This window comes from Mandrillus leucophaeus, unplaced genomic scaffold, assembly GCF_000951045.1.
Source record: "Mandrillus leucophaeus isolate KB7577 unplaced genomic scaffold, Mleu.le_1.0 Scaffold86, whole genome shotgun sequence".
Lineage (NCBI taxonomy): Eukaryota > Metazoa > Chordata > Mammalia > Primates > Cercopithecidae > Mandrillus > Mandrillus leucophaeus.
Window position 1 is genome coordinate 3,530,903 of NW_012109363.1, and position 13,760 is coordinate 3,544,662.

General features: G+C 36.5%; 1 protein-coding gene across 1 annotated transcript in view; it reads left to right on the forward strand.

Moving 5' to 3' along the window:
- The window catches only part of ADAM28 (ADAM metallopeptidase domain 28), a 72,894-nt gene that overhangs the window by 36,240 nt on the left and 22,894 nt on the right, over positions 1–13,760 (forward strand). Inside the window, exons 11-16 of the mRNA XM_011968830.1 lie at positions 1,109–1,239; positions 2,290–2,467; positions 3,800–3,889; positions 6,614–6,809; positions 10,329–10,431; positions 12,459–12,618. Of these exons, the coding sequence (XP_011824220.1) occupies positions 1,109–1,239; positions 2,290–2,467; positions 3,800–3,889; positions 6,614–6,809; positions 10,329–10,431; positions 12,459–12,618 (858 nt within the window). The remainder of the gene's footprint in view (positions 1–1,108; positions 1,240–2,289; positions 2,468–3,799; positions 3,890–6,613; positions 6,810–10,328; positions 10,432–12,458; positions 12,619–13,760) is intronic.

A 13,760-nucleotide genomic window follows, 5' to 3' on the forward strand; every position in this document is an offset into this window, starting at 1 on the left:
CTTGAACCCAGGAGGCGGAGGTTGCAGTGAGCAGAGATTGCACCATTGCACTCCAGTATAGGCAACAAGAGTGAGACACAGTCTCAGAAAAAAAAAAAAAAAAAAATGGATCTCAAAAGGTAGGTAGGATTTAGAGTGGGGCAAGACAGAATGGAGATCATTCAAGGGCAAAAATCATTTAAGTTAGGAAAACTATTATTTAAAGAAATAAACCATAATTTGAAAGGAGCTTCAGATAGGCCTCTAAACACATTTTTTCTTGGGCTTTTTGGCTTGCATTTTTCCCCATTTGGAGAGCTCTATATTTCTATATAGGAGGGTTTACCATGTTCATCTCAAAAGAATGAAAGAATATACAGTGTGTAGGTATCAACTTCCCAATTTACATAGCTGTTCCTTGCTTGCCACTCTTGTACTGTTCCTCATCAAACTTTACATTTAGTTCTTTGAGATGAAGTCGATAACAGAATCAGACTTCTGTAGGTGGATGTTACTGGCAGATTCTTGTCTCCTCAATAGGACATTTTACCCTGCAATGACTCTCCTGCATTGTTCTATTGCTCCTGGACAATTTATAGCTGCAAGCTCTAATTTATCTGCAAGCTTGGAGTTGAGTCCAAGCACCTCAAACCAGAAACAATCTGGTGATCAAGTTGGCTATAGGCTGATTTCATGCAATGGGCAAGTTTTTAAATGACTGTCTACTCTTGGCAATTACGGAATTGAGAAAGATACAAATAGAGCTAAAGTGCTAGGCTGACAAACAATTTTAGATCCCTAATGGCCAAATGCATCGAAGACTTCTAAAAGGCAAGCCAAAAGTAAGGGAGATATATCACTTTAAAAAAGTTCTTATTTCTTATTGTTGATGAAAATTTGCCATCTTTCTTGGAAGGAAAACTGGAACAACTTCCTTCGTTATAGGAATCTACTCAAAGAGCAAAGGGCAGACCATATATGCTGTGATGGGCATTCAGTTCCATTTAGTACTCTGTGTGTGTGTGTGTGTGTGTGTGTGTGTGTGTGTGTGAAAGAGAGAGAGAAATGGCGAGTGAGGTATAATTTCAGTCGAAAATCAGAGAATCTTTTTCTTCTTTCATACCCTTAGGACCATAGTGACAATCTTCTTAGAGTTGCAGGGACAATGGCACATGAAATGGGCCACAACTTTGGAATGTTTCATGACAACTATTCTTGCAAGTGTCCTTCTACAATATGTGTGATGGACAAAGCGCTGAGGTGAGGCTCATCTGGGCTCTGGGGACATGCTATGTAGCCCTGGTTTTGATCCACCATGGGCTGTACTACTTTAGGTCATCTTCAACAACGTGTTCAAGTTTTTGAGTCATTAAATAAATGTGCATTTGTGCCAAGCCACCTCATCTCTATGTAATGTTTTTTAATAACTCAGACATAATTTAAACATATTGTCTCTTTGCTGTTGGGGCAATTCATCATTTTATCCTCATCTATACAAGACCTGGCTTCAGAAAAATCATTAGCATTTATCAGATTTTCCATGAATTCAGAATAGATGGTGGTCAGAAAAGAGTTCTAGAATAAAACTCTCATTAAAGAAGAAACTGCTCATAGGACAATGAGGACAGTCTATGAAAAGACATCACACATTCCTACCCTGAATTAGGCAAAATTTTTAGGCAATCTTATCTTTTAAAATCTCACCATCTTTTTTATATATTCATGTCCTCTTTTCTATACATACAACTCACTCTATAAACTCTATTTCCTCTTTTCTATTTTCATTTCCTCCCTCAGCCCACTCAAGCTAGGGTCATTCTCCAAAGCCCCTGCACGAAACAGCACATGGCTGCATGCCAGTTACAGAGCTTATGTTACCTCTCCCCTCTATTACAGCAGTTGTAAACCTCATCTTTATCTGTATAATGAAGAGATCCTATCAGTAGGAATTCCTCTAAAGGAAAGTGAATTCTGAGACATGTAAATACATATTTTGGTACCTTTAGGTCTTTACAACACCTAAATGATCTAAAATTATCTGGAGAAGTCAGAGACGTATGTTTTATTAAAAGTGGCCTGGATGCTACACTTTGAAATATGACTATATTTTCTCATGAAATTGGAGGTGTTTGTGTCCACCCAGGTAGGTTAATTCAGGCATGCAAATGAGCTCACGATGTGGCAGTTGGTCAGTGGATTGGATTTTATCTTTTGGGGCAGGCTGTGGGTGTAATTGTGCCTAATGTCAGATACTGCTTCCCACATTTTAAGCATGACTATATTCCAGTTTTTCTTTCCTTATCTTCACAGCTTCTATATACCCACAGACTTCAGTTCCTGCAGCCGTGTCAGCTATGACAAGTTTTTTGAAGATAAATTATCAAATTGCCTCTTTAATGCTCCATTGCCTACAGATATCATATCCACTCCAATTTGTGGGAACCAGATGGTGGAAATGGAAGAGGACTGTGACTGTGGGACATCTGAGGTACGGCCAATCACTTTCTAAAAGGATATAGTTGTTTCTCAATTGCTAAGAAGATAAACTATAAAATAATGTGTGGCCCACTATAACATTGTAGGTTTTTGGGGTAATTTTGGGTATGTCTATTTGTAGGTATTTTCCAGGAAAATCTTTCTGACAACGAACCCTGAACTGCTGAACAGACCTTATTATTTTCTCTCCCAGGGTCCTATCCTCATTCCTTTATTTAAGGACTATTTACTAACTTGGGCTTTGTGTCCTCCTCCCTCCCTTTCTAAATGAAGTACTTAAAGTTCCCTACGTGACTATAACTTACCCAGTATTACCTTAGACAGAGCACTATGAGTGCTCAGAGTACAAAGAGCTTGCTGGTTCAAGGTCACTGGGCTGGCTAATGGAGGAGCCAAGAACTGATATCAAATGTATCTGTTTCCAGCTCTGAAACGCAAGACCACCCAGCACAGGGATCTGGTGCATCCCTTACTGCTTTGGGACTCTGGAGTTATTATCATCAGAAGTTCTGTGCTGACCCTCCTCATAGGGCAGCTGGGATTTTGAATGGGACCTCTGCTTCCACGTTATTAGTGCTTAATATAAATAATGCATCAAGCCTTCAGAGTATTGGCTTTCAGTAACTTTGAAATATGATTATATATTTTATTACGTATTTATTCAATCTATGAGAAAAAGTAGTCTGTCCTGGTTGATGACTATATTTGAACTAAGGGCCAGAGTTGTAACCCTAAAACGTTGTAAGTCTAAAACTCTCAATCTTCTATGGGAATCTAGACAGCTGCAGGGAACAGTTTTGAGGTAGGAGTTTCCCCAATACCTTTTGCAGGTAGAATTCTGACACAAAGCAGAGAGACCAAGACAAAGTATTTGCATCAAGCACAGTTGAATTAAATATTAAAGTTTGATAAAGAGCTATATCTTTAGCTTTTCAGTAGATATCCTAGCAATTGGATCTACTGTTAGATATGTACATAACTGATGAGTTGAAGGAATTATATTCTACAATTAGACAAATCTTATTTTAAGAACTGTGTTTTTTCTTCATATTTTACCGAAAAGAATAGATCTTTCCTTAGTATTATTGGAGACTGAGGAAACTAGTTAATAGAAAAATGACATAAGTGGAATTCAGATAAACCACAAGCCATCAGTTGCTCCAAAATTTCAGGGTTTCTAATTTTTTTATCTTTATTTTTGAAAAAGTCATATTTAGACTCCACGAAAGTAACATATGCCTGATGACTGTATTATATTACAAATTGTGCTGAACTGGGACCAAAAAGTAATGTTGCGTTTACATTTGTTTCTCATATTTCTTAGGAGTGTACCAATATTTGCTGTGATGCTAAGACATGTAAAATCAAAGCAGGTTTTCAATGTACATCAGGAGAATGTTGTGAAAAATGCCAAGTAAGATTATTTTTTTCTATTTTAATAATTATTACATTTTTTGTACATTAACATCTCAGTGATTATGTTAACCAAAACAAGCAATGCAATATTTTTCTTTAAATATAATGATATATTTACTATTTACGAAGCACTTACTCAGTGTTCTACATACATGGCCTATTGAATCTTCCAATGATCCTTCATAGTAGATATTATTTCATTTTGTTTTTGAGAATAAAATGCAGAGTAGAAAATGACCAAAATAATATGGCCACTATTTGTTACAGCCTGGATAAACCTGAGAACATTATGCTAAGTGAAATAAGCCAGCATAAAAAAACAAAGACTGCATACTGATCTCACTTATATGTGGAGTCCAAAAATGTTGAATAAATGCATAGTAGAATGGTGTTTACTAAGGGCAAGGAGGCTCGGGAAATGGGGAGATGATGGTCAAAAGGGACAAAGTTATAGTTGTTTAGCATGAGTAAGGTTAAAGACATAATGTACAACGTGACTATAGGTACAGGTACAACGTGACCATGTTGTATATTAATAATTTGCTAACAGAGTAGATTTTAAGTGTTCTCACCACACACACACACACACACACACACACACACACCCCTATGCAAGAGACCAATACATTAATGTTTGACTATAGTAATCATTTCTTTCTAAAATTCTTTTTAAAGTTTTGTGGGCACATAGTAGGTGTACATATGTAGTAAGCATTTCACTATGTATATATATATGTTAAAACATCATGTACACCTTAAATATAGACAACAAAAAAATGTAAAAACAAACGTGGCCACTGTTGAGTGGGATAACCCCAAGTGTGACCATCTCCAAAGCCACAGCTAGTTACTCCTACCTGCTGCTGTTTCTCATGCTTCATGGCTTTCTCAGGTCAAATCTCACAAAACTGATTGTATCTCCCGTTAACAATGTGTGTGATGGAAGAAGTTTTATTCTGAGTAGTGTGGAGGTGTCCCTATCTTCAATCTTTGAAGTCACTTCAGGGTGAAATTCTACTAAATACGACATGTCATGTTCTCTGTGGTGCTTTTCTGAATTGTCCTTCAAGTTTAGTATTTAACTTTCTGTTGTTGCATATCCTTTTACATTGTGAGGGTGTGTTTGTTTCCATAGTTAGATTGACTCCTAAGGCCAGAAGACTGATTCACTTTCACCTAGCACAGAATTTTATACATTTTAAATGATCTGTAACTGCAGCATGGCTGTGTAGATGGCATACCAGGTTATAAGGAATGCTTGGTGTGATTTTGTTTTTAATGTTGGAGAGAGAGGAAAGAAGTCCAAAAGGAAGTAAATTTGAGAACTTAAGCAGTACTCAAAGAGTGTTTAGTAAACGCTGTTTGTTAGATTATGGTACATAAAAAGGTATCCAGTTTCTTACTATTTATTTAGAGCAACGATATACATATATGAAACATATGAAAATATAATGTGTGGTTCAATGGCCATGTAGATAGCATAATGATATATTAAACTTTTTTGTACAGTCTCACTTGATTTTCACAATGGCCCTGTAAAGTAGATGTTGGATGGGGACAGGGATTTTCAGAGAGATTAAATCCATTTTCCAAAGTTCAGCACTCAGACACGCACAGAGCCAAGATTCAAATTCCTATCCTCTAAATCTGAATTCAAGGCTCTTCCCAAGCACATGAAAACAGGAGCAACAAATTGTATTGAAGATGTCAGAGGAGACTTGGTGGGAAAGGGGCTTTCAACTGGACTTAAAGTATTTTGGACAAAAGAGATTTAGACATAAAACAACAACAACAAAAAAAGAATTTCCAAATGAGGACACAGAAACAGCAAAGACATAAGAGGAGATACAAGCATGGTTTGTCTGGTATCTCGTAAGGAATGGTCTGGCTGGAGCCATGGGTTGAATTTGGAGGATCTCACATGCTTGCATTGAAATTTGGATTTGATCCCATCACTGGCATTAAGATATTCAAAGTTATTTGATGCAGTAAAAAACCTGCTCCTGTTAGAAAGGAAAAAACAAACAAACAAACAAACATACATGCTTTCTCAGTTTTGCAGGAATGGCAGAATGTTTCACTAACATTTCTCTGAGCAAATAAGAGTAAGATTTGCAGTATCTGATTACAATCGAGTTAATATAGCAAGGGAATATTTGGTTATTTCTCCCTCATGATAAGTCATTCTATGAAAGAAGTGAGTTGAAAGGAACCAGCTGAACTTACAATAAAAGGAATTAAGGATTAGGAAACTCGAGGCCTGGGAAAGTCCGAGTCTGCTGATCTGGTGTTTGTAAACTTATCTCCTTGAATACCGAAGACCCACTTCACCAGTACATCTCTGAAGTTGCAGATTTAAATCTCCTTGGAGTTCCTGATAGAGATGCATTCAACCAAGGGAGAAATAACTCCCTTCCTTATATCTAAGTTGTTGCCTGTTTTTTTTTGTCCCTGTACTTTTCTACATTATGTTTCTTTGGTGTTTTTGGTACAAATTCAGAAATATTGATTGCTTAACATCTTAGGGCATTAACCAATATTAATACAAGTGATATAGCAGATGATGGCTTTAATTTATAATGACGATGTAAGCTTCAGCGAAATGACACTTCAAACTACTATGCCCAAAAAGTCCAAATGGAAAAATCTTTGTGTTAATTTGAGGTATCAGGGTAAAGCAGGTAGGGAAAACAAAAAGCCTTCTATTTTTGTTTTTCTACAGTTTAAAAAGGCTGGGATGGTGTGCAGACCAGCAAAAGATGAGTGTGACCTGCCTGAAATGTGTGACGGTAAATCTGGTAATTGTCCTGATGATAGATTCCGTGCCAATGGCTTCCCTTGCCATCACGGGAAGGGCTACTGCTTGATGGGGGCGTGCCCTACCCTGCAGGAGCAGTGCACTGAGCTGTGGGGACCAGGTAGGAAGACAAATCTTTTTTTTTTTTTTGCATGTGCGAAAGAAAACAAATTTCAGATGACAGTGTTTAACCATGGCCAAAGGACCATTCTGCCCTATCCTTCTTAGAAACTTCGAACTCAAAATCATGGAAAGGTTTTAAGATTTGAGGTTGGTTTTAGGGTTGCTAGATTTAGCAAATAAAAATAAGGATGGACCAGTTAAATTTTAACTTCAAATTAACAGCCAAGCTTTTTGTCTTAGCATTAGTTTATCCCATGGAATATTTCAGGTGTGCTCCTACTAAAATAAATTATTTGTGTATCTGAAATTCAAATTTAACTGGGTGTCTTTTTTTTTTTTAATCTGGCAACCCTAACTAAGATCATGAACCCTTGGAAATCTGTGTGTGTGTGTGTCCAGGTGTGGCAGAAGCACTGGGGGATGGGATAGAAATAAGGAAAGGTGGAAAAAGGAAAAGAAGAACTCTGGAAATGCAGAAAGGCAATACAGAATAGTGAAAGTTCTTAAATGGTCACTTTGTCCATAACACCAAAATTTTAGAGACTATATTCTCTAATTTCACCAAGAAAAAAACTTGGAAAAATAAAAGATTAGAGATATATCTGAAAATTTAAACAGCAATTTATATAGTATTAAATAACTTTATTAGAAAGGCAATTTTAGATCATATAAGTGATCCAGCTTATACGTGAAATCTAAAAAAGTTGAACGCATAGAAGTAGAAGGTAGAAGGCTGGTTTCCAGGGGGTGACAGGGAGGAGGGGAGGAGGGGAGGAGGTGGGGAGATGTTGGTCAGAGGATACAAAATTTAAGTCGAAAACAGCAAGTTTTTAAAAACCAGTTATTTGGACTTTCTGGATATGATGTGTATTGTGTACATGTATGTAATTGCCATACCCCCTTCCTAATACAGTTTCAGATTTCTACTTAAATGACTGAAACAGTATTTATTAAAATAGAGAAAATCTACATATTCCTAAAATTATTTGAAAGGGGTCATCGCATACCAGAAACTTTTCGTAATTCTTGAAAATACAGCTAAAACAAGATTGAGAAAATCAACAAAAATTCCGGACTTACAATGCACTGTGAAAACAAGAAACCTGGGAAATAAATAGACAAGACCCTAGAAAAACCTCCCTGTAAACTTCTGTCTTTGGCTACAGTGGGTTGAGACACAATTTGAGGAGCAAAGCTCAATGCCGTTAGTACGTCAGCAAGCTCACTGGTGTCCCGGAATCAGGCCTCAGCAATCCTGCCTCCAGTTCATGGATGTGCAAGGTTAAAAAGGTGGAAACAAAATTGACTGTTGGTTAAGAGGCTCATGTCTCCTTGGCTAACTTCAGTATATGGCAAAAACCAGGAGAAAGAAAATCTTTAGCACAGAGGTGAAGTTCTGAGCTTCGCCTTTATTATCTTGTAGTAAATATTAACTGCAAACAATATTAACTGTTACCCTCCTTTATCAGACTTTACGATTAGTCTCCTCAGCAAATCTGTAAACTTCCTGGAACAGGGACATTGTCTACATTGTTCACAGTTGTATTCCCAGTGCCTCCCAGCACAGTACCTGGCTTTAGTAAAAAGCTCAAAATTGTCTATTGAATGTATTTATCTGATCATGAAATGGAGTAGACCTCTTAAGTCATACTTTTAAATACAGCCATTACAAGAGGCCAGAGAAAACAATTTGCCTAAATAAAATTCCAAATTTTATAATTCACAGAGGATTACCCATTTATTCTAAATAAATCTGGGAAGTTTGAAAAGTCTTGCAACTTTGTAAGTAATTTAAAAATCATTCTTTTTGGCATCAAATCATTCCCACAAATCAATTGTAGTTCCAAGTATTGAAAATGTGGCTAAGGCATGAGCAGACAATTCATCATGAAGAAGAAATACAAATGTGCCATAAAATTAAAACCATTTTAACTCATTAGCAATATACAAAACCTAAATGAAAACAAGTTAATCTTCTACATTTGCTAATTGGCAAAAGTTTGCTACAGATGTTAATGTTCAGTGTCAGTGAAAACATAATCAAACAACTCCCCTCCTACACTGCTGATAAATATACGAATTAGCATCATCTTTACCGAGAGAAAAATGCATGCACAAAATCTAAAAATAGTTGTTTTTTACTCTTTCTCCTAGCAATTGCACTCAAATATTTACGACGATTTTTCAGCCAGCATTTTTAATGATAGTAATTGAAAAACATCTCAAAATCCAAAATATACAGATTAAATAAAGTGTATTATTTCAATACAATTCTTGCTGCTGTGATGCTTTAGAAAATTTAATGCCTGGGGAAAGGACAGCTATATTGTTAATGGGCAAGAAGTTACAAAACAGCATGATGCCAGATATATGAATGATACATTCTACAATATAAGCAGCAATAACTTTGAAGTCTCAGATTAGGAATTTAATGCTTTTCCCTGATTATTCATAACTAATGATTCTTCTGTGTAGATATTGTATAAATATCTACACAGTAGATATTAAAATGAATACGTTTTACTAAGATACAAATAATAAAAAAGGCAACAAAACTCATTTTATCTTGCACACTGAAACACGGAATTCATTTAAAATGTTTTGAGTTTACAAGTCATCATAGTAGGCTTAAAAGTATTTCTTAAAAACAATTCAGTATCTTCATAGGTGTCTGCTTATTTTAACTTAGTTTGCTGTTTGTCAAAGGCTAGACTCAAAATTTCCAAACGTTTAAGACAGAATTACTTATTGTTATTGAAGAGGGGGCACCTCAGCACCAAGAAGGAACATAGGTCTCTGTGACTCGACATGATTCTGTTTCCTTATTAATAAATTGAGAATGGCAATAAGCATGGCTAGTATTTGTCAACCATGTACTGCTGATCAGGCCCTGTTCTCAGTGACTCACCTGTATTAAGTGTATTAATTGTATTAAGTGTATTAAGTGTATTAACTCACCTGTATTAAGTGTATTAATCTTCAAAACACCTCTGAGGTAGGTACTGTTATATGTAATGTGTATATATACATTTTATATATGTGTAAATATATTAAATATATATATATATTCACATATAAATTCTACACCATTTTACAGATGAGAAAACTCAGGGGTTAAGACATTTGCCCATGTTCACACAATTACTCAGTCTTGCTTAAAGCCTGAGCTCTTAACTAACGTGTTTTGTCTGATAGAGATCTGAGGAAGATTACCTGAGACATGAAATATGTGATGCCTATTTTTGTACTTGGCACATAGTAGGAGTTTGTTGTGGAGTAACAGATTACTTAAAAGATTATTTGTAATTCCAGCCAGCTCATTTGATACCAGATTACTACACCCATGTTTCTAGGAGTGGTCAATGGAATTATGCTAAAATAGTATTTTTTTCTTGCTTGTTTTATATTTTATAAATCCCTTGCCAGCACTGCATTTTAAAAATCTCTTTTCTTTTCAAATATCTCTTGAACCTCAAAAATCGATTTTCTTTTCCCTACTGACTGATCCTGGTCCCAGGAACTAAGGTTGCAGATCAGTCATGTTACAACAGGAATGAAGGTGGGTCAAAGTACGGGTACTGTCGCAGAGTGGACGACACACTCATTCCCTGCAAAACAAAGTAAGTGGCCTTATCTGAACCTTCCTGCTTCACAGACTAGAGCAATGGTGCACTTCCAGCTGCACATTCTAATTTATTCCAGTTAAAGGGAAAGCGCATTTGGCCATCAATCATTTGACATTTATTGAGTAACTACTATGTGCCATGATGTGGGCTAGGTACTCAGTCTGAAAAGAAATGAGAAATGGCTTCTTTCTTCAAGTATCTCATGGTGGGTGCTTCAGATGACACCAAACACAGTCATTGTTGGGTAGAATGAATGGTTGATGATGGAACAGGCAACGATGAATAGGTCTGGTTGGAAATTTGTCCAGGGATTTCCCAGTATAAATCAGATGCTTTCTCAATCTCACGTTTCTCCTTGTAAGATTCAGAGTAGAAATATTTATCTCCCCAGAGGAATAACAGATGCAGTGCTTGAACAGTTTTAAATTGTCAGTAGAATTACATAAAAATACAATAAGAAAATATTTTCTTATTGACAATTCATGTGAAGAGTTTGTTAATTTTAGTACTGATTATCTGGGAAAACACTATAGAATAGCACACCAGATGAACGTGAGACTTTTCTATGGTTTATTTTTAATTCGGCAATTTTAAGGTGGCTTTTAAAATTCAATTATAGTAAACTGTTTGTACCTGCTCCAAATTTGACACATGCAGAGTAATTTATAACAAGAGATTGCACAAGATCAACATTTCCCAAAATTTGTCTATTGGACATGAATTTGCTGAATGACAGATATTACCAAACTATGCTTTGGATATAGAGTTATCTCTTGGGAGAATCTGTTCCTAAAGAACAATCATTTTCTGTGGTCTTGTGGTCTCTTCTCTATAGGAAATCAGGGCAGATTCAGAAGAGGAAATTATGTAAAAGGCAGTATGTGAGGGCCAGAGGAAGAGCAACTGTAGGTGGTGAATGGAAAGAGAGTGAGCCTCGCCATCTTTCCTCTGCACACACCATTGTCCCATATAACTCTCTGCGTGAGCATTAGTTTCTGCAGCTAGTGGCTCAAGCAGCTCCTTCACCCCACAAACTGCCATCCTAGTCACTTCACAGTAGTCATTGGCTATAGTGAAGAGTTAGCCTGAAATTCCCTGTGCTCTAAAGCCATCCTTTATGGCTTTACCTAAATGATTCAAGAAAAACACACTGTTGCGTTTAGAGAGAATATATGCCTTTCTCCTCTCCTCAAACATGTTTTCTACAGCCAAGAGATATCAAAAAATCTGATGCCATCACTTTCAGGATACTTTTTCACAGCCCTCTTCTGAATTTTGCATAAAGCAATTGACTTCAATATTATTGTCTTTTAGTCCCGTTGGCAGTAAATGAATGGCTTGATTGAGTGTTGAGTAGTTTAATCTGCACCTTCAGGGAGACAGTTCTTTTAGTAACTCCACTTGATGCTTTGCAGTATCAAGGGAAGCTCAGCTTTGTTCTGACAGAATTATAGTGGAGACATGGGCTTTCTTTTGGTGGAATTATTCTGCAGCCAGTTGTACAAACAAATGAGTAAACTATCTGATCTGAAACAAGATAGAAATTGATGTCTCAGACGCCTCCACGATGTTAGGAACCCATGTTTTATCTCTAGCTCCATCATCCACATGACCTTCATTTCCAAGTGTTTCTCTAGGCCTGTGATGGCTTCTCCAGCTATCATACTCTAATCAGCAAAAATGAGAAAATGTTGAGAAACAGAAGATAATTCCTCATTTAAGGCCATCTTCTAGGATTTGTGCTTAAGATTGTTTTCTTCTCATGGGCCAGCACTTAGGCAACTGGCAAAAATTAGGTGTACAGGCATCTGGGTAATGCTGTTTATTTGAGCAATAAAGTATTGTGCTAATGTTCAGACATCCTGTTACTGAGAAATAAGGGGAAATGAATATAAAGTACAACCAAAAGTCTCAGCTACAGGGAAAAATACATCAGTTAAGTATCCATAGTCCTAGAGCTGATTTGCATTTATATAAAACTGCAGTTTGAATCCTGCAATAAATTTTGGCTTTTTCCTCAGTGACACCATGTGTGGGAAGTTGTTCTGTCAAGGTGGGTCAGATAATTTGCCCTGGAAAGGACGGATAGTGACTTTCCTGACATGTAAAACATTTGATCCTGAAGACACAAGTGAAGAAATAGGCATGGTGGCCAATGGAACTAAATGTGGCCATAACAAGGTAAGTTGACATTGTGGCTTTCACTCAAAATAGTGTTTCTTACTTTGATGTGTTTTGTTGTTTTGCCCCTTGGTTATTCACTACGTGCCTTGTTTCCCAATTTGGGGGCTCACCATGCCTTAATAGAACCCACAGAGTTTGAATTTGGAACACAGAAATGAAAATGGTGCAGAACCTAGTAAATAGCAGGAATAAGCACATCGACATTAACATTCTCAAACCCTATGGTGAAATATGGAAATTGACTCTCATAGTCATGATTTCAAGAAGAGTATCATATTGTCATGTGGATAACACATGGTAGCATCTGTTTAACTTTCATAGACAAAGTCTGAAAACTCACTGAAAGTGCCAGTGTATGTGATACTGGGCTTCATTTAACAGACCTGTATATCATTAATAATATAATGAACTTATCTCAAGTACAAGTACTGTTTAGCCAGGGCCAACCAACTCATGAACTTTGACAATGAGGAGGTTTGTCTCTCCTAAGAGATTAGAATTACCCTATTTATCTCACTAAGATATCCACATGACCAAAGAATTCCCCTGATTTTTCACTGTGGTAAAGCCAGTCCTAAAAACATATCTTATTTACTTAAGCTGATTTCGCTATTCAAAGGTAAATTTATTCAATGGTGAGTCCAAAATTATCTTAGTGGTTCAGTGTGGGTATTGCTCATACAGTTTTAAAAAGTAAATATAAAAAAGTGAATGAGATTGATGTGGTCTCTGAGCCCTTGGAGCTGAAAATAAAAATTTAGCAAAGTTTATTGATGTTAAAATATTAGGTCTTCCCTATAAGAAGTACCCACAATATTTAAATTTATCCTTACCCCAATTTTTCCTGAAATATATGCCAGCATCAAGGGCAAGGAATTTTACATAAAATATAATCTTTAATTGGGTTTTCCAGGTTTCAAATACAAATTTCCTTATATTTTCTAGTGCTGAAGACTTTAAAGACATTGAGACGTTATCACATGACCTGGCATGAGTGTTGCGGTGCTTGGGTCTTAAGGGAGGAAGGTACTGGGACTAGGGCAGAATTGAGGTGTTTCAGGGTCCCCTGGTATTAAGATCATCTCATTATTGCTTATCCCTGAACTTCTTGCATAGTCATTGCTTCTGGAATATAGAGT